Source organism: Cuculus canorus, chromosome 2 (genome assembly GCF_017976375.1).
Source record: "Cuculus canorus isolate bCucCan1 chromosome 2, bCucCan1.pri, whole genome shotgun sequence".
NCBI classification, from domain to species: Eukaryota; Metazoa; Chordata; class Aves; order Cuculiformes; family Cuculidae; genus Cuculus; species Cuculus canorus.
In genome coordinates this window covers 96,613,208-96,637,642 of record NC_071402.1, presented here as the reverse complement: position 1 = coordinate 96,637,642, position 24,435 = coordinate 96,613,208, and the positions used below count along the sequence as shown (strand labels likewise).

At 41.1% G+C, this 24,435-nt stretch overlaps 1 protein-coding gene across 5 annotated transcripts in view; it reads left to right on the top strand.

Annotated features, from left to right (window-relative positions):
* The first annotated feature begins 273 nt into the window (after nucleotides 1-273).
* Nucleotides 274-24,435, top strand: part of MBOAT1 (membrane bound O-acyltransferase domain containing 1) — a 55,704-nt gene continuing 31,542 nt past the window's right edge. For 2 of the 5 annotated variants that reach the window (XM_054058884.1, XM_054058881.1), the window contains exons 1-3: nucleotides 302-460; nucleotides 21,699-21,844; nucleotides 22,381-22,458. In XM_054058884.1, coding sequence (XP_053914859.1) covers nucleotides 371-460; nucleotides 21,699-21,844; nucleotides 22,381-22,458 — 314 coding nt within the window. In that variant the 5' untranslated portion in view covers nucleotides 302-370. Of the gene's footprint in view, nucleotides 461-21,698; nucleotides 21,845-22,380; nucleotides 22,459-24,435 lie in introns of all 5 variants that reach the window. The other 3 variants (XM_054058885.1, XM_054058883.1, XM_054058886.1) reach the window with 2 other exon arrangements.

Sequence of the window (24,435 nt, the reverse complement as noted above, 5' to 3'; positions counted from 1 at the left end):
AGCCGATGAAGATGGGGAATGGGATGGGCAAGGGAATGGGGATGGGCAATGGAGTGAGGAATGGGGTCCGGGAGGGAATGGGGAATAGGATGGGGAGGGGCATGGGGATGGGGATGAGAAACGGGATGGAGATGGGGAAGGAAAAGAGGAAGAGGATGGGAACGGGGAAGGGGATAGGGATGGGTAAGGAAAAGGGGCAGAGGATGAGAACGGGGAAGTGGCTAGGGTTAGGGAGGGCTCCGGTCCCTCCGCCCCGCCCCGCTGCTGCCGCCCGCCCCAGCGCGCCCCCTGCAGTCCGGCGGGCGGAGCGGAGCGGGCGGCGCGGGCACAGGTGCGGGCGGGCAGGGTGGGAGCGCGGGGGCGATGCAGCATGGCCCCGCCGCCCGGCTCCCCGCACCGCACCACCGGCTCCACCCTGCTGCACCCGCTGAGCGCCCTGCTGGGCATCCCGCTGGACCAGGTGAGGCGCCCGGGCGGCAGCCGTGCTCGCCAGCATCCCTCTCATCTCTCCAGGGGGCTCGTTCCCCGCGGGAAATCTCGGGGTGGAAGGGGGTTTTGGGCGAGGGGAAGCGGGGAGCTTAAGCCGCGGGGCTTTGCCCTTTGACAGCCGAAGCCCACGGGAAGGCTCCCTGCTTTTTGTGCTCTGGCAAGAAGCCGCCGCTGCTGTAAGGGACGGCTCTGAGCTAACTGCGGCAAAGTTTGAAATGCGGCATAGCTGGGGTTTAGCTGCTCGGGAGGGAGGGGCGGATGCGGTGCCTTTCGCGAGGAATCCTTGCACGGAGGCACCGCTTTTGTGGCCGCGGAGATGCAAGAAGGAAGGCGCAGAAGCCTCTCGCAGCCTAGCGCGGCATCGCAGGGCGCATGCATGGAGATAACGTGGGACGCCCAGGCACACCTGGCAGAAAGAGGCTTTATGGGCAAACGAGTTTGGGTGAAACGCTCGGCGGCGTAATGTTTTCTTTGGCTGTGGTGTTGCCTGGTTGGTTATAGGAGCCTGGCTGGTTGTAGTCACCTGGCTAAACTGACCCCAAAACGTCAGAAAAACATTGTGTGTGTCCCACCTTTTATTGTCTCAAGCTTTGTGCGCACCTGCTGCCTCCCTGCATTCTTTCAGCAACGAGGAAGTCGGAGCTGGAAGTTTGCGCTGACCAGAAAAAGTCTCCACCAAACTCTCTAAGGGATTGAGCTATGCCCTAAGAAACCAGGGTGGCAGAGACACTCTGGTGAAAACTAACAGAAGGGTGAGATTTATTTGCTTTCTTCTGTTTGCAGAGTGGCTGGTGCTGTGTGTCAGTTTTTTTACTACTGTTTGTTTTTAAAATTGAGCAGAAATATATCATTTTATACAGTAAACTTCCATATCCAGCTATGCCAGTTTTCCTTTTTTTTTAACAGAAAACAGGTTTTGATGCAAAAAAAGGAACTGTTGCTCAACATTAGAACAGTCAGACAATAAAGGCGTATAATTATAAACTATTAGTTTAGAAGAAGGTGGATGAATAGTAATAGCTTCTCTTTTAGGTATTCCATGCCAGAATTTATGAATGTGGGAACACCGAAAGAAGTAGGAATAGCAAACATTTACTGTTTCAGCTTGTTTGGGACAGTGTGGCATGTGAACAGTGTTGAGCTGACTGGGTCACTGAACAACAGAGACTTGTCAGATTGCAGTTTTTCTTTCTAAGCTTTCCAAAACTTGTCCTTCCAATCAGCCAAGGTGATACAAGGACCATGTTGTCTGTGGATAAAACTCTCCCAGTGCTCTTCCAGTCCTGAGGATGCTTTGCTGCATCTGGTTATGTGCTGTGTTTGTCCCAGGGCTCTGGCCCCATGGGGTGGTGATAGTGGGCACCTGTGTGCTTGGTGGTTTGCATCTTGAGCTCACAGCAGGGGGGAAAAGAATGCTCCAGGGCTGATGGCGTGGCAGGGCTGTGTGAGTGGGCATATAGGTATGGGTTTCATCCCTGCAAATTGTCCTGCTGGTTCTAGCAGCATGGAGCAGTGATGGGCCAGGAGGAACCCGCCTTGTTGGGGTTCCTCACACAAGTGCAGAACAGCTCTACCTCACCTGAAAATCACTGCCCACCCTAGGGTCATCACTAATTGTCCTTGTGAGATTATGCTATCATTAAGTTTAAAACATTTCCCCCATCCCTGTTGCCCCACTGCAGTGTGTTTGAGTCTACCAGGCATCACAAATTTCTGCTGCCCTAAAGCAGAAAATAGCCAGATCGCTCGCTGTGTGCAAGCATTGTGTCACCACTGTCCCCTCAAATTATGTGAGTTTCAACTCCAAGGTACGGTACTAATACCCTCAGAAACAAAATAAAAACACTTGTAGTACTTTCACAGAACTCTTCTGCCAGCTGAGTTGGTTAGATGTCTCACTGGAATGAGAGCAGGCTTTTGCCAAGAGGGATAAAAATAGTTCACTTGCTCTTCTGTGGAGAACGAAGCTCTGCATATGAAAGACTGTTTTGCTAGAGATGAATCCCATGTGTAGCAGAGATGGGTATTATAGGAGTCCCTTATTGCAATGCCAACAGGCTCTTTGTGCTTTCCACTTGGTGACTAGGCTGCAACAGTGACAATCTTTGGTTTGTCACTGTGTATTAGCGTCATCATGCTCAGCCTGTTGGATGGTGACAGCCTGGATCTCCCTTTGATCTGTGTGGCTGGCGGTTCCCCATGCCTGGCCATGAGCCTTCAAAAATGCCAAGAAGTGCCCAGAGAGTGAGAGACAATGGCGTGAAGGTGGAGTTCAGACCCTTGTAATCACTGTGGTGTGTGATAGCTGTGTGTGCCTACCTCTATGTTGAGTGCACAGAGGACTTGTCTCTCCATTAAATAGGTGGTTTTCCATTGAGTTCAGTCAATGAGACACCAGAAAAAAAGTTGAACTGAAGGTCTGAAAAAGCGAGTTGTAATCATTACCCTTTCATAGCAGGGATAGAAAAGCTGTAGCAATGGTAGGTGGAAAGTGTTTTCTTAGCTAATAAGTAGCTATTGTTTCACTCACTATGAAAAGCACAGATAAGTATGAAAGACTGTCATTTTTCACATTGGTTGTTTTCTTCATTGTGAAAAATTACAACATAGGTTTACAAACCAGCACAGAATTACGGTGTGCGATTCCTTGCTGCGCTGTGGACCTGGCATGCTGTTCAGATTTTATTTAGTAGACAGTGTGCTGCATGAGGGCATAGCAACGTTTTCTGCTTTAGATGCTAAAATAATCTTGGATGTCTGTGTGTATTTGCATTTCTCTTTAATGGATGATTGATCTTTGAATTGAGCATTGAAATATTATTTTTTTAAGAAGTGCTATGTTCAGTAACAACATTAATGAGCTTGAAGCACGATGAAAAGACTCTGTGTTCAATGCATCCTCCTATACCAGGAAAGCAGACTTTGAAATTTAGCTGACTTGTGTTCTAAAAATATCTGGCTAGGTCAATGACACACCTCCAGCAGCCTTAGGAAAAGAGTTTTGGGATTCTTCTTTTTCCTTGTCACATATGACCCTTGTCGTATATGCCCTAAATTACCAGTTTGGGGGCATTCTCCTCCAGCGTAGATCAGTGAGATATGGGAAATTAAAGATCAAGTTTCTAATATTTTCTTTCTGTAAACAAAGTACGCGTGTGTATAAATACAGTGAAGAAATAAATATGCCATTTAGATGTGTATTAAAAGTAAGTTTAATGGTATTATTTATACTTTTGGAGTTTTTACCAAAACTTTTTATTTATATTTTTTTTGAGTTTTAGAGCTTCCTAAGCTCTAGGCATCTCTAGAAGTAATTCAGATTCAGAGAGTCAAGACATTTGATTAAAGAGAGTTTCACTTCTCAAGTTTATATTTTGCAGTATCCTTGATACTCCAAGTTACCCATTGCCTTGGAAGTAGCAGTCCAAATGCAAATAATCAACTGCCTTACAGTAAACCTTACGTTTTAACAGGCCCTACCTTGACCTGTGTCAGACAGTACCGAGTTTGACTTTCATGGAAAGTTCTCTGTTCGAGGAGACTCTCGAAAGGTGTATGAGCATCTTTTCATGTTTACATTGGAGAGCTTATAAGTTTGGTGTTTTCATTGATGAGGCCAACCGCGTTTCCCCAAAGGGGAAAATGTGCATTCAGACTTAATTTTGGATGCTTTGGCTGCTGGTTGTACACCTTCTTTTTAATTTTAACCCTTTCATTGGAGCTGTTCTGCATTTTTATGTTTTCGCAGCAGTTTAAAACAAACACTAACTTGGGAGGGAGAAGGAGAGGACTGTGGCACGTGTATCTGACTCTTGGGATAGTTGAGGTATTAGAGATACCTCACTCAAGGTAGAGATACCTCAAGATTCTCACCATTTCTTGAGCTTGAATAGCTCTTCTCCCAGAGCATGCAGATGAAGGAGAAAGAGGAGAAAAGTATATGAATATATATTTTTTTCTTTTACAAAAGTCAACATTAATTCCCCTAGTCAGGGGTTATTTTGTTAAATTTCACATTTTTCAACTCTTTTGCTGATTGACTTCAGTTTTGCTTCTACGCTTTCTGGTTTAGCTAGTCAAGCAGATTTGTTAGACTTTTCACTGCTTGAAAAGTAGATTAGAAAAGCCAAAGAAAAAATTAGCTTTCTAGGAACTCAACAGACTCGGTAACTTTGGGTTCCTTCGATGATTGCCAGTAGGGGCATTAGAAGCTGCAATGCTGAAGAAAAGAATTGTTAGAGAGAAGATGGAAGTTCAGTGAAGGCATTAATATCTTATTTTTACCTGAAAAAAGCAACTATAAGGCAACAGAAATAGCTGACCATTTTTGGTATGAACAAGGCTGCAGTTTAATTCCCTAATGCCAGTCATTCTGCAATTGAAAATTCAGTGTTTTCCATTTGAATTGCAGTGGTATTTGTCAGATTTAACATCTGTCTGCCTGACACTCTCTCAGCTGCAAAAAATAAAGCTGTGTATCTCTTAGTTACTTGAGAAACAGTAAGCAAAAATGGAATTTGAAATCAACATCTTAAAACATGTTTACAGAGACATACTATTTAGGTTGCCAAAACCAACTTTAATTTTTATATTTTCTGGCTTTCAAGTACCTGGATTTTGTAAAACTACTGGTCGTTAAAGGTAATCTTTAGCTGTTACTATAATGCCATGAAGGACATAGTACTTGCTTGAACAGTGGTCCCCAGTTAAATGGGTGTCTGCAAGCAGGGTAGTTCATAGTGCTCATGGGCTGCACGGCTTCACTGTGTTTAGAGCAAGCCTACTCTCTGACTTGTTGCTTCTGCTGATGCAGGGCCCAAGATTCTCTGTGTTCCTCGGATGTGGTGTAGTACTTTCCAGAGACAAAGGTCATCTCCTAAGCATTCCTTTCTGTTCAGCCCAGCTATTGCTAACAATTGCAATAATACACATTTTCTTCTGCTTTGGAAACACATGCTGCCTTTTTCAGCATGTTCTCACTCCATTTGGCACTGCAGTCATGAACCTCATGGCTGATGTCTTGATACTACGAGTGTAAATATTTCCACATCCCTTCATGCCTTGAAAACAGTCTGTCCTATTAAGTTTTTCATTTGGCAAGGGACAAAAGGGCGACTGGAATCAGCTGCTTACTATTTTCCTCCTTTTAGGCACCTTCCTTCTCGTTTGTGTTAAATGAGATCTGGCAAAATAAACATTGAAGTGCTGCTTAAAGTTTCCTGAAACGTTCTCCGCACATTAATCACACCAGCATTGATTTAGTGGTGCTCTGCAGCTATTTTGAGACAATATAAAGTACTGACGAAGACTTTTGGGTTCCAGGCTAGGGGGCTAAGCACCAAGCACAGAGCTGGCTCTGTGCTTTCAGGGGAGCCCCTGATGCTTGGGATTTGCTGTGCGTTGGCCAGCCTGGCACGGCATTCAGCACCCTGGCTGCTCCTTGGCTCATGTTACAGCACTGCTTGAGGTAGACTTGCCAAACTGTGAGCAGTGCTGGTAACCCCTGGGCAGGGGAGGCTGCAGTGCTCAGCTTAGCATCAGTGCAGAGGTGAATCCGGCCTTCTGAACTTGTCCAAAACCAAGTAAAAAGGCTGGTGTTAATGGGCCATGTTGCTATTTAGAGTGAAAACATTCCTCTATATGTGACCTAGCAGGCACAGGTAACCTTGAGGACCTCATCGCCTGAATGCTTGGGTGGTCTAGGGAGGGTATTTAGGGAGGGTTTCCAGAAATTCAGGCGTGCTCTTAAAATAACAGCCTGATGCGTATAGTTCTACTGTCCTTTACTAATAGTGGGGGTATTTATATTAACATGCAGTTTGGATCAGAAGTGCGCTTTGGAAATTAATCTCTTCCCACTTAACATACTGTGTGCATGAATTGGCCCCAGAGCATCTGCACAGGGTTGCTTTCTGCAAATACGGAGCTGAAGGATGCACCCTAGGAACTTTCAGTGCTTCACTTGTTAGAAAGTATGCAGGTCACGGTGTCAGAGTTCAACTCCTCTGACGTAAGATCCTCCAATCCTCATCCTCAGCTGTTTTGCTCTTTGGACCCACTTCTTCTGCGCCCTACTACTTGGTCAGGTAGGCATAGTGGAGATCTCTGACCTTCATTTGATGGTTTCTTCAGAGCATAGCACTGGTCAGGCTTGTTTGATCACTTCTCATAACATGGAATCCAGTCTGTTCTGCACGAGGCACAGCTGGGTCAGCCTGTCTTGCCTCTGCCAGTGAGGAAAACAACATGTGGAGAAAAACAATCAAGTGGAAACCCTTTGGGTGGTCCCTTTCCAGAACGAAGTGTGGGATTTGATCCTTTTCCCTTCTTATGATCTTGATTAGAAATGTTCGTTTTCACTAGTCCTTTTTTTTCTCTGGCTTAAGGCATTTTAAACAGCTTTTGTAGAATTGTAGATGAGCGCCAAAGCAAGAACAAAACCACAAGCAATAATTTCGGACATAAATGATTTTTTAGAACTTTAGTTTCAGGGGGTCTACTTATAGTATTTTGCATCCTTAATGGAATTGGGTTGGAAATAATCTTTTTACTGTGTTTTGGGCTTCCCTTATGATAAGAAAATTTCAAGCTTAAAAAAAAGAAATCTCAATAATGTGAAAAAAACCCTTCTAAATGTGTTCTTGACTCATATAAATTGATACATTTACAGATTCTGAAAGAGTTTCTCAGTTATTCCTCTAAGTTTTAGTAAGATACCCAAATGAAACCTAGTTTTTAAACCAAAATTCAAAATATGAACTTGACAACTTTGCCAGCCTTGAACAGGAAATGGTAGTCCTTACTCTGAAAACTAGTAAAGAAGTCAGTCTATAGCATGACTGTTGCCATGCTAACGGGCCTTAGACAAAACAAATACAACATAGTAGAACAGTTCCTCACTCTTGGTTCCCCTCTTTCTGGATGCTTTGTCCAGGTGGGATTTAAGGATTCTAAACATTTACCTGGCGTTCATAGGTGGCTGGATAATGGGTATTTTGCCTGTGTAATAAACTCAGCAGCATAGTGGGTGGGATGCTCTCTGAAAGCAAGTGAGCTGCCTACCTAGATGACTTATGCAAAAGGCAGATGCACCTGAGTGTGTGTTTCTACCTGGTAAGTCCCAATCAAAAGTCTGGCAGTCCTGCAGAATGGCACCATTAAAACATATTGATCAGTATCAGATTATATTCTGCAGTCTTCCAGTTCAGCCAGTGAGTCAGGCTGGGAATGTTAGGGAGGCAAAATATTCCTTAGATCAGTCTTTTGGATTGCATGTAGAATCCTAGAAAAGCTAAATAAAAATTTCAGGCCAAGAAAGAAATTTCAGCTGCTGGCTGTCATGCACAGGGTGTACATTTGCTTCTTCTACCGGTCCTGGTCTTGTGACAACAACTCAAATTGGACTTGAGCAATTTTTCGTTTGTGGTTTCTTGTTCAAGTGCAGTTCGGCACTGGTATGCAGATAGGACAGGAATGGGGAAGGCAAAATGACAAAGCAAAAACCCAAGACATTTGAGGACACCCCCACCAGCTCTCAAGGTTTCTCAAATAACTTCCATGCTTGTTTTCATGCTTATGTGTGTTAGTCTTATTTTAAACTTTTTTTTTCAGGGCTACTGACTAGAAAAGAGTTAATTATTAACTATCACACAAGTTAAATAACATTATAAACTGGTGAAAGTAGGTTTTTTTTCCTGTTATCAGTGCAAGGAAGTGTTAAAGAGTAGTGCTGTATTGACTTTGTTTATCTCATGTGTGTGCACGCAGAGGGCAGGTTCAAATCACTGACTCCTAAGTTCTGCAGTAAGTATACCAGCAAATTCCAGCTGATAGATCAATGATTTATCTATGCATAGGAGAGATTTTTAGAATTACTTTGTTCACTCACAAGCAGAGTTTAAGTTGCCTTATATTTGTACTTCTTATGATGCGGGGTTTCTCAGGATGCTTTGTCAGATATACCCCATTGAAGGTGAGGAAAAAGAAGTGTAGACAAATGTTTTGGAGACAGTGACTGGGAAGTTAAAGGACTTAATCTTTGAATTTGATTCAGTTTTTGATGGCAGCATTGTGCATCTGCAGTGAGGTGTAGGCACTGTTAGCACCCACAGCTTAGTGTGTAAATTTGTGTTCATACTAATTCTCTTGAGGTAAAAAATTGTGGTCTGTAGTTGCCACAGTAACAATAACACTGCATTCAGTGTATGGATATTTTTTGCCTATTTTGTACAAGTATGTTGAAAATGTAGACTTATTACTGTAGTGCATTGTGCAATATGATAGACCCTTGAGAGAGGAAACGTTTGTTTTTTATTCAGAAAATGTAATTTTATGTTAATTCAATTGCTACTTCTTTGCTAAGGTGATACTTCACAATTGCAAGTGTGATGTTGCAGATAGGAAAATGGGCTCAGCAGTTTCCAAAAATAAAGTTTTACAGGTGTTCTGTCGATGTTAACCAGCAAATAAAATGAGGATTAGAACAATGAGTCCAGGGCAGAGGGACAAGGGTGATGTAATGATGTTTCTGTCCCATTGTAGTTACTCTTGTCAATGAAAGGTGACTGTAACTGTTCTTTGCCAGGAAAGCAGAATGAAGATATGAACAAGATAAAGAGAAAAAAAAATACAGGGTGGGCTTCTTAAACATGCAAAAGCAGAGTGAAAGAATTGAGTTGCTTGCTTTAGAAATGTGACTGTTAAGAGGGATTGTGGTGAAAATACATAGGAGCCAGCATAAATGAGAGAGGTCTAGGACTTCTTCCCTTCTGTCTCACAGTATTTTTCCATGTGAAGAGAAAAATAGGATAACATTGGAAGGCTGCAGATTCAACAGTGGTTAAAAGCAGGCCTTTTTCATGCAGACCAGAACTGGACTGCGAAACCTATTTCAACAGGAGGCTGCTAAGGCCAAGAACTTCACCAGAGCCAGTGTGGACTTGGATGTTTAAATGAAAAACATGAGTATCCAGAGTAAGATACTGAATACCTTACAAGGGAAAGCTTTCGGAAATAGATATTCGTTTGCCTGCTCCTTTCAATACTCATCTCCTCTACAGGCACTGGTCTCTGGCAGCTCTGCCTCTTGTGTTGCCGGTGGTTTTGGGATCCCAAACCACTGCTGGCAGTCCCAAGCATAGCTGCTCCCGTTATGAGTGATTGGGTCTGCCAGAGGGCTTGACTTGACACTGCATTTATCACTTGCGTTTCTTCACATGGTGATATGGCTGGAAGCAGCAGAGCTCTGTAGGGAAGAGCAGCAGATGCCCAGAAGAGGTTACTTCTCCAGCATCCCAATTCCAAGAAGCCCAAGCTACAATTGTTCTCTTAGTTTATAGAGAAATTAACTGGCACCTTATATGTTTTGTGGTGTATTTCCTCTCTTGGTTATCTTACTTGTCTGTTCTGATTTTCAACTGTTGGGGGATTTTTGTCTACATGCTGAGCACTTCCTCTCTGTTCAGTTTATGCTGCATATCTTTAATGCTTTATTTGCAGGGGTTCATGATCTTCGTGTTCTCTTTCAAGAGACTACACGAGCAGGTGACTGGCGTAGTCTGCCTTTATCCTGTGATTGGATTCTGGCATCCTGATCAGTCGTCTGTTACCTAACTGTTTATCAATCATAGATTTTTATGTGCGCCACTACCTCAGTTGCCTAACTATCTTGGTCAGGCTTCCTGTTTTTTTGGCCTGGATAGAGTTGAGCCAGGGTTTAAATGATTATTAGGAGAAAATTAATTCCATATCTGCCTCCTCTTTTTCCTTTTCCTCTGACACTTCAGATTTTGAGCATAGTCACTAATAAGGGGAACATACCAGACAAGTTTAGAAAACCCTCTCCCTCATCCTGTATGAAGTATGTGCTGCTTGTTGCTCAGGTGCCTTCTAGCATCAGGAAAGCTGATATGCTACCAAAGAACAGTGAGAACAACTCCATCTGCATTTGAGATATCTTAGCTTTGCTAAAAATCAAACCTGAAATGCTTTCTCAGTGTGCTTCCGAGATAGCCAAATGTTGATGGTATAAGAACTTGCGATAGAAAGAGAAGTGGAAATAAATTTTGCAAGCCAGCTGTGCAGATCATACAATGTCCTAGTTCTTTTAGAGCATGGTTTTTTTTAGGCTTTATGTGTAAAGGGCTTGTTTGAAAGGGAGGTTATAATTATTTATGCAACGTAAATGATTGTTGAATTTCTGTTCCCTGGCTATGTTCAAGTTCATAGAGTATTTCAAGAAGGGCTCGCTTGGAGTTTCTGGAATTTTGTTGCTTTGTTTCTCGGATAGTAAGTTGTCTGTCACTGCATAGTATGAGCATCACTTTAGTAATTCTAAAGTATAAGGGCATTCTTTTCTTTTTTTCCAAACTGTTAAAGGGGGAAGAAAGAGACTTATTCCTATTGCTTGATGATTGCTGTCCTTTGTAAAGGAAAGCAAGTTAAGTTTCTGCTATTGTTGACTCATAAACATGGCAAGAATATGTCTGGGGAAAAAATATAATGCTATGGCTAAGTAATACAAATGTAGGTAATTTTTTTTTCCTTGTGATATGGCGGTTCGCTTTGGAAAATATCAGTGTTATGACCCAAAGTCCTGCTGTACTGTATGCAAATAGAAATATGGAACTCCAGTGGGGGATATATAAAGAAAGCAGGCAAGGAAATGAAATCTTTTTTCCTCAAATGTAGTATAGTGCAAATTAAATTAATTTATGGTGAAATCTAACTATTTCTAATTTTTCTTATTGTTTACTTTATAAATCTTTATGCTTATTCACTAATGCTTTATGCTTATTCACTTTTTCTTGCTGTGTCTTCCTGTTATTTTTTGTTTTGATTTGGTTGCTAAGTTTGAAAACTAAGAAGCTTGGAGGTTTTTTTTGAGAGGGTAACCCATGGGATTCATTCAGGGCATGACTTTTTGGAAAGGTGTTAATAATTTCCAGATATTTTAGTTTCGTGACAGTTGAGAAATTTGACTTGCACTGTGTCCTGAGTGCTTGCCATCTCCAAGTTATTTGTTTTCAAGTGTCTGAAGTTAAGTGCCTAAAATTAGACATGGTCTGAAGTTCAGCTTCCAGAGATATTTGCTGTAGATGTAAAGTACTTGTAACACAGGCATAACTAAACAGCTGGGGCTGTGTCCTTGTCTTCTTGCATCGTTCAAAATCCAAAATAAATGAGCATGAAGTGAGCATGCTGCAAATTCTGAGCATAATAAGGAAGGAAAAATCAGCCACAACAGGATGTTGTCACTGTGCATGTTTTATTGGTGGTGTCTCTTCCTGCCACAGTTCTGAAGGGACTAAAAATAAATCTGCAGCCCACATGAATGAAAGTTAGAAAAACATATTTTATATTTAACAGCATAAAGCAATAACTTTTTTTCTTTTAATCTATAGAACAATAGGGAAGAGCAGTATGTTATGACTGTGAAATCTCATGATTGTGAAAACGAGTATCTGGAGTTGGCAGTTACAGAGGCTTGCTAATTCTACACAGTCACTGTTATAGCAAAGGAATGAAAGAAAGATAATTGTGCTTGATTTGAAAAAAACCAAACAACTCAACTATGCACATCTCCTTGGAAATTGGCTAAAAAATGAAGAAAAAAATCTACCTAGAAAATTTGCTTGCCAGCAAATGGGGGATTCCGCAAGCAATTGAAGAGTCAAAAGTTTTCATTGTTTATAGAAACAAAGGGAGTGATTTGCTAACTGTTATATTTGCAAGGAAACTTGTGAAAATATAAACTGAAAATGTGATTTCCCAGCCAAATCCCAGTCTCTGACTAGAGTTTACTAATAAAAATGGTGGTTTGTATACTCCCTCCCCTTGTGCCACAGTCTCTTTCTTCTCTTATGAAAAAACTCTCAATTGTACATCTGTACAGGTTGAACTGAGAATTATCTCTACAATAAAAGATTGTTTTGCATTTGGTTTAGCTCTGTACAGCCTGGCGTAGGGTGAAGATGGGGGAGAGAAGAACCCCTAGGCAGTGGCACTGGTGGTAGGTGGAAAACTCATTCATTCTTGGGGATCCAGAGTTAGGCAAATTTACTGCAGATTTCCCCTGGCCCTTAGATGATGTCTTCCCAAAATCTTTGTGTGTCCTCTTTGGCCTGCAAGGGAGTTCCACGTTGAGGGGTAGCTGGAAATATTTTCTGTACCACTTCTTGCAAATTGTGTGGCACTACAGTGTTGCAAAGGGCATGGTGGCGTCCTGAGATCTATGCCACACATTTTGCTAGGTTGGAGCATGGGAAGAACACAGATCGCCACCTCTTTGTGTATATGTACCTTGAAGTGATCTTTTTAAGCTCAACGGAAAGCATTTTCTTTGCCATTCACAGGGGTTTTCCTTCCCTTCTTTAAGTGTTACTGGGTGTTTCGGAGTTGCAAAACTACTTAGACAAGGAAGAGGGCAGGAAGAACTGAGGTGCACAGCACCTGCTTGTATAAGCAGGAAACTGGGTGCTACACCCAGGCCTGACTGGGTTGACTACACCCATCACATAGAAGCATCATTACCCTAAAACTCTTCCACATTTATCGAGCAGTAGATATACTAGTATTTTTTTTTTAATAAGTGCCTCCTGATTGACGCTTTTTTTTTTCTCCGTCACCTCTGTTTCAGGCACTTGAAGTGGGCTTAGTTTGTTACAGAACACCAGCTTTTGGAATAGGATACCATTTTATGATGTCTTTAAGTTGCAAACCAAAAAGTGGAGCACCAGGAACTGTGGGTCATTTATGAAACTTTAATCCCTTACAACCAAAGGGAAGTCCAGTTTCACAGTCCAGATATTTCTTTTTACTTTGTTAACGTTAATGCATGTGGTATGGCTACTTTTCATCTTTGTAAGTCAGCAGTGTACATTACTACATCTAAATTTACTCATCTGGATTACTTTTATAGAAGTGCATGTTTTAGGCTTGTGTGTTAGGATTAGATGAATTAAAAACAATAATAACCTTTTTTCCCCCATTGACAATAAAAGAAATTTAGATGGACTAGCTCAGGTATTATCAGTGTTAGAACAGATAAATTCTACCCCTACCTCTAGCAAAGTTCTTGCATAAATTTTTAAAGCATGTCCTAGTACTCTTGAATTTTTACAGTGCCCTTGTTTTAAGTTACTGTGAGTATGACTGAGCACTTAAAGACAGTGTGTTCCGGATTTTCAATGTGTAAGGGCCCAATAAATTCTTGTGTAATAACATTGTGATGTCTGGAAGGTTTGGTCTTTGATCAAGCCACGTAATTCCAAGGATAATGTGCCTAAATTTAACACAGTGCTGACAGTTTCATTGGGGGGGGGAAAGCAAAACTTGCTTTTGATTTAGAATGAAATATGAAGTTGGCACTTTTTTCCTCTTGCTGTTGTTTTTTCCTTTCTGTTTTGTGCACTTACTAGGATATCACTGGGAGAATGTGCACAAAGCTGCTCCGTTTGTATTGATGTGTGTTTTTCAAGACCACTGACACATTTTTCTTCTATAGAAAAGGAACTGAAAATAGAATTGCACAGACATTGCAACAGCAATAACGGGGCAAGTTATTTTAGATGTGCCAGTTCCCATTCTAGTGAAGGATTGCACTTTAGCCTACTGTTTTATTTTTAAATTCGTGAATATATGCAGGCGCAAGGTTTTCATCTGGCCTGAAAGTTAAGCATGTTTCTGAATTGGGACTTTAGAAACATTGCTGTAAGGATCCTGCCATTCCTACATTCATGCAACTCCTGTTGGTATTTGAGGAATATAATTTATATTGAATCCATAGGAAAATATGCCAGCAGGGTGGCTGTGCATGTACACATATGTCTGTAATGACTGCCTTCTGCGAGTCAAAAAGGTGCTTGACTTGCTGTGCTGTGTTCTAAGTTTTAAAACTAAACCTTTATGTCTGGGGGAAAAATGCAGGTGTGTGTTGATGCTGCTCTTAGTACGGCTACTTTGAAGTTATTTACTGAAGAATACAGAAGTAGAAACCCAAGTGAATTCTCCAGGGCAGTTAGTGATTGAGGCTGGTGCCTGACAAAGCCTGTCTCGGTCCTGTTTCTCCTTTGCTGCTGACCCACTGCCTGTGATGGATGAGGTGGTAGTGTTGGAGAGCAGGATCTAGACAATGTTCTTGAGAGGTTGTGTGAAAATGTGTTTGGGATTTGGAGGTCTGAAAGACCAGCTGGAAAAGATAGCTATTATCCAAGAATTAATTTCTGAAAAAAAGGTGGGTAACTGGTGTATTTAATTAATGATTATGAAAACAAAGGATCTAGGCTGCAGTTAGTTGCCTGAGCCCTACAGGTGACAAGGAGGGGCAACAGTGCTGTGGTGTCCAGGCCACAGGAGGTTCCTAGAGCTCCAGGGACCTCCAGAGGAGGCTTTGCAGGCACTCAAGTCTCTCCTTTGTTGTATTATAGTCTTGTGGAGTTGTTGTTTTCCATGTTTCTGTTCATTTGCACTTCAGAATCTGTCTCCTAACTTCACATAGGCTTAAATCATGTCTTCTGAGTGAACTCCATGAGAAAAGCCAAAGTGAGAGAGTAATGTGATAAAGTCAGTCTGACTGTTCATCAGTATGAATCTATGCATAAGCAAAAAGGGTGGGTGGTACAAGATGCCATCTTTTCTGTGAAAAGTGCAAAGGGTTAAAGGGACTGTATTAGTGTGCTACTTCACTGCTGAGTAGTCTGAAGGAAATGAGGCAGCTCTCCTAACAACCTGAAGGCATTTTGGTTTAAAAAAAGCACCTGAATGACTAAAGGCTCCAGGTTGTTTGATTTTACTGCTGCTTCTATTACAGGTAGGAATGAATGCTGTCTATCTCAGGTACAAGGTCATCATGGCTTGTTTTGGCATTACTGAGAGAACAGTAATTACTGAGTTACAGGTTGTGGCAGAACATTGCTGCACATAAATGATCACTACTTAAGCATCTGTTCAGAGTCATTACAGTTCCATGTAAGGGCTGTTGATAGCAAACTAAAGCTGTATTTGCATCAGGTCCACACAAATTCACCCATCACAGGTAAATATATGGGTGTGTGACAGCATTATGATGTGGATTTGACTTCTCAAGCTTCCTTTTGACTTAAATGTTATTCTTTTGAAATTTCTGATGACTCAGCATTTAATATGTTCTGTAGCTATATTTGCGTGTCCTGCTAGTGATTATTCTGCTAGTGGCTTCATAGAAGTAATCCAGAAAGAACATCTGTTTCAAGTTTATAGTCTAAATCATGGAAGGATATTTGACCCTGTAAGCAGGGAAACAGCAGAATTTACCCAGGAAAACAGCAACAACAAGCCAAAGTACTGTCAATTTGGCATTTTCTACTTTAGCAACTCCAGATTCTGCATGCAACAGCAACAAAATAGCCAGTGCTATGAGACCCTAGTGCTGCTTCTGAAGAGGGCAATAATCTTTAATTAGTCATGCATATACTCTTCCCTTTCTCTTTCCCATGAGAGAAATTCTATTTTCAGACCTTTGCTTCTTCCCCCTCAAAATATTCCACAGGACTCGTACAATCCAAAGCCAGAGAAATTAATTGTTTCAGTATAATACTGGAGATGTGACTTTTCAGTAGTCATATTGGTATTTCCCCAGTGTAACTGAGCTTGTCACCTCTCTGATCCATGATGTTTGCAATGCACAGTGCCTGGCTGTAGGCGTAAAATACAGCATCTTGCAAGTGACAGTCAGTTCAGATTTCTGCACAAATGCCTGCTTGTAATGGCTCTCAGTGCACTGAGTTCTGTGTAAAGAGATACCGCTATGGGCAATAAGGGGAGCTGCACAGATGATGTTACACAAATCCTTTTCTTTTGTGGAAGCCTAAGCCAAAATTCTAGCAGCAGGAAACTCAGTGTGGTTTCTTTGATGCTGCCCTCCTTTTTGGGGGTGCTTCTGCCCTGCCTGTGTAGAGTTAAGTGACCTCTGCAGAGAATATTTGTCTCTATGGTTCATAAAAATAGCCTGGAAGATAAAAATATTTTGAAAAATGTCAGTAAGCATCAGATATGTTTGAGATGATCTGATTAAAGGATATTCCATCTCTCATTCTTAACACACCCATTTTAAATATCACAATTTGAATTGTGAAATGCTATCATAACAGCAGGTCTGTTTTTCAACATCAGGGTAGAAATGGCTCCAGCAAAGTGAACTTAAATATGTTGTTTGCCAGGTGTCTTTGGTTATATGTGCAAAATAACCTTTTAAACAGAGAAAACAAGTTACTGCAGTTCTGTAGTTCTTGCTCTGTTCTTTGCAACAATGACACCATCCTGGAAGATGGGGCTGGTCTCTGCCAAAACAGAATGCTTTATTATAGCATCACCTTTCCAAAATACTACCCAGGCACTGTTGGACTCCAGAGACAGTGGTTTGACTTGAGCAGGGGTTGCTGTTGCTGTCAGTAGTTTCTGTTAACATGGTTCCATGTGCTTTTCCAAATGCAGAAAACAGCTGTTCGGTGATCTGTGGTAAGTTAGTGAATAGAGGAGAAACTCTAGTTTACCAGATAAAAACCTCATAGCGGCCTCCTAAACTAATGCTCAGTAGCTCATTAGTAGATAGCAGCAAATACAGAATATCTCAATGGTCTGTGACTTTGTTTTTATACCGAGCAACTCTATTAGTTCACTTCCTTTTTTTTCAGACGAAATGCAAGTGTAAAGCCTTATTCTCTCATTTGGCTGGTCAGTGCAAAGCCTGGAGTAAAAATAGAGGTGTCTTCTGCAATATCTATAATCTGAGGTCAGTCTGCATCATCTGCTGCATGTTGAAGTGGGCATGGATCTGAATGTCAGCTGGGAATACTGCAGGAGTCTGGCTGTGCTGTTGCACACTTGTACTTCTGTCTGTGAAACTCTATGAATGTGCAACATGCCTGCTTTTTGTCCAGAGACTGGGTGCTGCGGGAGATACACCAGCACCTTGTCATCAAAAAAGTGGCAAATTAGCAGTGTAATTTCTCAGTGATTTTTCACAGTGAATGAGTTACAGCATTGATAGGAATTTTGCTTACAAAGGACTGTCCAGTTTAAGTAATGACTTTAATTGCCATTTGGACTTTGGAGGAAACTGCGTGGTCAATTTATTATACCCTCCTAGATTTCTGGAAAGTGAGATCAGTTTTTCTGCTAGCATAAGGGAGGGGGAAAAAAAGTAGTAAAGGAAAAGCAAGGTATTTTTCTGGTCAAAACAGAATGCGGGATTTTTCTTCCCGATACTTAACTACAAGGAAAATGTTAAAAGCACTGAAATAGCAGACTAGGTGATTAATCTTATTTTCTTTTCCTAGAGTGTGATCTAGTAACCCTCAAGCGGCTATTACTACTATCTTTAAATAGGGAGATTTGCTGATGCAGGGCTTGTGGGATGAGGGGAATTGAAACTTCCTGAAGTGGGTTCTTAGTACTCTACCCTGAACCATGGTGAGCAGTGGCCAAGACTATTTGTGATAATTTGGTGGAAGGGTGTAAAGCCAGGTTTTGTCTCCTCTTGTTTTTCCATTTACCACCTCAAGAACTTTTAGCTAGGAAAAGCACTTTCCATTTTCTCTGTGTAAGATTTTTTTTTTTATTATTTTGGAAGTGCGCTATGGCTCCATGACTTTCCTGTGAGAGGAATTTGACAAATTGCTACCCTTTGTTACTTTTTTCTTTTTACAGTTTAACTGCAAAACTAAAGGTGATAATTGTTATCACTCACTGTTATTGACAATGTCTTCCAAATGCTGAGACTTTGAGACCCACGTATTTAATGCCAGGTATTTGGAACTTTTATTTTGTGACTTGCCAACTGACTATTGCCCTTAAAAGTGCTCACCCCCAGATGATTAGTAGGACAAAATAAAAAATAGAGCAAAACACTATGGTTTTCCTCTGAGAATGGTTAGCAAGTTGAAGTGATGACTTTCCCATGTAGAATTGCACTGCCTGTTGATAGAGATGACTGAAAAGGTGACTTCAGATCCCTAGATAATACTGCTTTCCCTTCCTGCAGTACCAGTCCAGCACTTGCCAAGTTACTTTCACCCTATTAAAATTGGGAGAAGGTGCAAAGAGTTTTGGCAGATGGAACTAACCTTTCATGTACTTTGATTTTAGCATAATAGCACAGGGGGATCTTGAAACTATTATGTATGCTTTTTCTTCTGTCAACATCATAGGTTGGTTGGTTTGACCTGATTGCTGTCTTTGTATAAAGCTCAGATTTGCAGTCTAAACATCACTTTTAGTTATTTCTACTACAGAGTTTGAATGGATAAAGGAAGGAACCATGGTTTATTTTTTTTCTCATTCTTCGTACCTGGTGTTTACGTGTTTTGGATCCCTCCGGCCTTTTAAAGTTGAAACTATTAGATATTAAAGAATTCCTTAATCAGACAACAATAACAATCAGCCCTGCTGGGCTGGAGCTGTTCCAGATTCTCTCTCTCTCAGAAAGTGCAGATGTCTTGTTTCAGCATTGCAAGGCTGTCTTCAGCTGGCTGTGGCTCAGATACATGTATTCTATATGCCAGTGCAGGATAGGGTGGTGAGACTGCCTTTCCCTTTTCTAATGGTTAATCATGGAAATGAAAGAAAGATTGTATCTTGTTCTGGCAACATATCATGTGCACTGATTCCTAATTTTATTACATCTTACTGGCTAAACTGTGGAAGAAAATTACTGTAAAAAGCAAAGGTGTTTCTTTTCTGCTAGCAAAGTTGAAACTAGAAGTTAAAAAAATTTGATGGGAACACTGAGATGTGATTAGCCTAAAGCATGGGTAAAATGACTTGTCATGGTGGGATGGAACAAGACTAGTTAATTCTTCCATAATTTCTTTTCTACCTCTATGTTATTTCTGTGTGGACACCATTGGTCTGTGCTCAGAAGCCCTCAATTTAGTGTTTACAAAGTGTTTTTAGCAACAGTGGGAATAATGTGAACCCTTTCCTCCTTGGGAAGGGAGAAGAAGGAAGGTGTCACTTTATGTCATTTGTGATGCAATGCAATGTTTCTTAAAATCTTAAGGAACTGTTTACTTGGGCACCTTAAATATGTAGCATGAAGAATAAAATTCATGTTAAATGGAGTGCAGTAAAGCCACTGTCAGATTAACTGGCAATTTTTGTATGTGCAGGTGTAAATGCTGCATCTGTTTCAAGTAACTTCCCTCTGTGACTAGTTACAGTTAAACTTTTGGCCTGTTTTATCCATGCTTTCAGCTTGGATAAACCAGAAGGGATTAATCTGGAGAAGTATTCTGCAAATTATTCAGCACCTCTAAAAGTCAATCTTGTAGTAAACTGTGTGCTAGACTTGCAGTGGGTTCTGTGTAGCTATGTTTGATCATCAGAAATTAGAGGTCATCTTGGTGCATTCAGATTCTGAATGCAGTTTTATAGATGGACATAGGAGTATTCTCCAATATTACTTATCAACGTTTTTGTTCAATAGATACCAAATTCCTGATGGATGTTGGAAAGGTTTTATAAGTAATTGTTATATTTACCTGGCTTTCTCGGTCATTGGTATCGCTCTCCCAATCCCTCTGCTGATGAATCCTTTAAAACCAGTCATGTTGTTTAACAGCTTTAACATCTTGAACTTAACATAAAAGAACTGGATGAAAGTCAAAAGCAAATGCTTGCTTATCTTGATGCTTTTTACTGGTGTAAAGCTTCCATGAGTAACGCTGCACAGAAGGGGCTATTGTCTTTTAAACAATCTGACACATCAGGTTTTCTTGGAGTCTCTGGACTTTCCTTTATTATACTGAGTCAGAGGGGCTCTGCATGCCACAGAGTTGAGCTCCGCTGGATGTACTAGTATGATCAGAAGTGGGGACAGACCGGGGTGGGATTAAGGTTCACTGGGTTGTCATTTATAAATTGGTATCCATTGCTCTTGGAAACTTGGTTAGAAAGTATGCAATCAGAGCAGCCCTGTAGGGGATGTCTTCTCTTCAGCTATTTCTGTGGTACCTCTGGCTGTTGAAGGAGGGGAGAAAGGAGTTAGCATTTTTAGTGTAACTGCATGGTAATAGACTGGATGAGAGTTTGGGGATTTGTACTACACCATATGGGTTTTGTGAGACCAGTGCAATTTTATTTTCTTACTTTTTAAATCTTGCATGGAATATAAGGATTATCTTACTTGAATAAAGTGCAAGGTACTGTATTAATAAGGCATTGCTAATGACTTGGTTTTGGGTCTCACTTTATGATACCGTCTGTTATAAATGCTAGTTGCTTACATGAACAAGAAATAAACCAATATTGTCTCTACTCCAAAGAACTAAAATTCAGCATGTCAAAGTGTTTAAATTATTGCATTATTCTATTGTATGGCTGCCTGCATCACTGAAATAAAGGAACTGCGGCAATGTATCCAATAAACCTTTAATAAAAGCATTTGCTTTAACAGCGCTGTGTTGGATATAGTCCACTAGAATAAAAGCAGTTTGGGGCTATAGTGTGTTGTTAAGCATATTGTAAATGTTTTTGACAAAGAAGCCTGATTGAATCCAACCACCTCTGCATAGCCACGTGTCAGACAATTTCCGAGTGAAATATGTCATTCTGTCCTGGACTGATAGCTGTGGATAATCCTCTAATCCAAGTGATTGCTTGAATGTTGCATCCTCTTTAGTTGTGCTTGGTCTAGGATGACATACTGCGGGAGTGCTCAGCTGAGAAGGCTGTCCAGTTATTGCTTGTGGAAACAGTTTTGCATAAGGATTATTGATTTTGCCTTTGTTTCGGAGTACATGGAGAAAGTCAGGCACTGGAGCAGTGCTTCAGTGTCCCAGTCTTCTTCCTAGCCTGTCTCCCACCAAGAGGACAGGGAATGGGGTGAGGTCCCCTATGCTTCATTTGGGCTGGTGTGTCAACACTGCACTGGGGAGAGTAAAAACCTCTCAGAACCTGCACACACCTCAGGAAGCTGGAGCCTGCTCTTCGTGTCTGGGTCTTTGGGTGGCTGCATGCTTATTTAATCCCTTCTGTTGTTTACCAACGCAAGTTACTGCTTGGATTTACTAGTGAGAATGCTTAGAAACAAAACATTCGTTGCTCCCAAACACCTCCTCCCCTCTGTCCCCACTTTTCCCAGCTCCACCCTTTATTGTTTTGAGAATGGAGGGACTCTTACCCCCCTCCTCCAACAATCACAACCATATTTTTGTTTTGTTTGTTTTTTACAGATCAATTTTGTAGCCTGTCAACTGTTTGCACTTTTGGCTGCGTTTTGGTTTCGGATTTACTTGGGTCCCAGTCATGCCAGCTCTGCCGTTCGCCATGCATTTGCCACTCTCTTTGGAATATACTTTGCTGTCTTCTGCTTTGGGTGGTGAGTATTTAGTCACCATATAGATAAAACTTGGGTAAAAACACTTTTAACTTTGTATCAGCTTTTCTGGATTACATTTTTTTAGTCTTAAGCCACTTCCTATGTTATCCTAAAAAAAAAACAAAAACCAAAACCAAAAACATTCCTAACCTGCATAACCGTCCCAAACCTCAAATGAGCTATGGAGGTATTTATAAGTAAAGTATTTAATCTGTGGTGTTTGTGGAAGTGAAAGACACGCTAGTATTTGGTGAAGATACCTCTTTTGGAAAAGCTGTGCCCAATTTGAATGTGCACTTTGAGCCAGACTGCTTTCTCTCAATGAAACACATGGACAGTATCTTGTCAATAAGTATTAATCTGTACTGGATATCCAAGCTATGAAAGTTGTCATTGTTATAATCCATGTTTACTGATACCCTGTTCTGACATCGCATTTATGTCATTTGTATGGAAAAATATTCCCTCTTGTCTGAACTGCCAGCCCTTCCAGATCATGGAGAACTTATCTAAATACTCACTTTGTTGTCTTCAAGGTATTCCATTCATCTTTTTGTCCTGGTGATGATGAACTATGGCATTATGAATATGGCAAGTATTCCCAACATCCACAGGTGAGCTGAAGTCCTGCAAGTCTAGAGCTGCCCCTCTAACAACTTCTCTCCTTTCATGGAGAAGCATGAGGGCTTTTTAGGGCCAGCTTCTGTTTCTTTCCCAGTTACTTGCAGGAACTTTGTTCATTCAGTTACAGCTGTAATCTCAATTTGTGGTTTTTGCATTAATATACTGTATTTCCTTACAAAATTGCTGGCCTCAAAAGTTGGCTTTTGCTGGCTTAGTAGTTCATGCCCAAACCCCTGGTTTCTTAGATGTAGTGAAGTCATATTCTCCTTGGCCTTGTGTCCTTGACGGTGACTTTTGATAGTCCTTTTTAATGTGTTTTCCCTGTGGCTGTTTGGCCTTTAGATATTTTCCACTTATTCTTAAGTTATGTAGTTCAAATAAGTTCACTGTATTAGCTTAGCTTAATGATCTACAAAATTAAGTCTTGCATTTGGTACTGGGCTTTGAGCTTGAAAAAGTAGAAAATACCAGAAATGTCATTGCTTTGACATAGAAGCTTACAGCATCATCAGGAGAAGTTCTCGACCATGGGATTTTTCTTTTCACTACACAGGTATCTCAGAGGAAGGGAGACACCCAGGACTCCTACAGTGCTTTATCAAACAAGTACCTTCCTGGCCAAAGGACAAAAAGCACTTTCATATGAAAATGAAAACTATGTAGTAGTTATATCTGCTTCTTTCACTGACTAAGAGGAAATTAAAGTGGAAGAACTCTGCTCAGTTACTGAGCCTTCTCTTGTGGGTACCACACTCTTTGTTAGAGTTCAACATGTGAGAGTTCTTAAAATTCTATAGGTGGATTAATTTGCTTCCCATCAGTCTGCACAAATAGGAGTTTTTATTTCTAAATAAAAATACTTTGTAGCAGGCTAGAAGGAGGAGCTGGCAGTTGTTCCCTCTTCTTTACTTTTGTTTTGGTCTCCCCAAATGTGCTTAGTACTGCGCTTTGGCGTGGGTGTGTTACAGGTGACTTTTGACTCTGTGCTCTGTGTCTGTTGTTGTAGCTGCTGCTGAATGCTCACACCCACATCAGTCAGGGCTGGGGAATGGAAACCCTTTCTTTGCTTGTCTATAGGGCCAGGACTGTCTGAAAATCTGATGCTCAGATAGTTATCTCCTCTTCTTCTTTATCATTTCCTGAGGTGACCCCTCTCAAATACCCAAGTAGGAACCATCACTTTATGATTTCTCTACGATTGCTTAGAAACATGAACTGTCAACAACAGACCAGTCTATAGCAGTCACTATAGCAGCAAGATAAGTATTGGTCAAGATTTTTTCCACCTACTTATGGAGGGCAAAGTCCAAAGTCCAGAGGTAACTGATAATTTTTTAAAAAGTAATTGGACAATGTCTATGAAAGAAGTGCCATCCAGAAGTAAAAGGCACTAAAAATGCATCTTACCCATGTCCTGGTCATTGTCCTTGCCCACCACTTGGGGGAAAGGCAGGAGTTACTGATTATAGGTTGGAGGAACCAAGTCTACAGTGGGTATATCTTCCTAGGCAAGCTGAAGTGGTAGTAGGGAAAAGGGCACACTTGCAATGGGGAAACCCCTTTACTCTTACTGTTAACCAATTAGTCACAATAGGAGAAGTAGCTGTATACTGCAACACAAATTAAGCAGGTTCATATAATGTCCCCCACCGCTGCAAGATAGTCAGGTGTTGATTTGGGTCAATGTGAAATAGTAATCCAACATGCAGAAAAACCTTCGGAGGTATGGGAGGGTTGGGTTAAGACTTTTCAACTGTATTCCAATAGCCATAGCAGTGTGACTCAAATTACATCCATGTCACTAATTTTGGCAAAACAGCAGTGTATTCAAGCTGCTTGAGAGTAAGCTTGAAAAATGCCAGTTTAAGGGCTGGACCTATTCATAAAGGTCACTGGATCCTCCGTAGTGGGGTTCCAAGAATTGACTTTTTTCCTTCCAAAATGCAAGTAGAAGTGAACAAATGAAG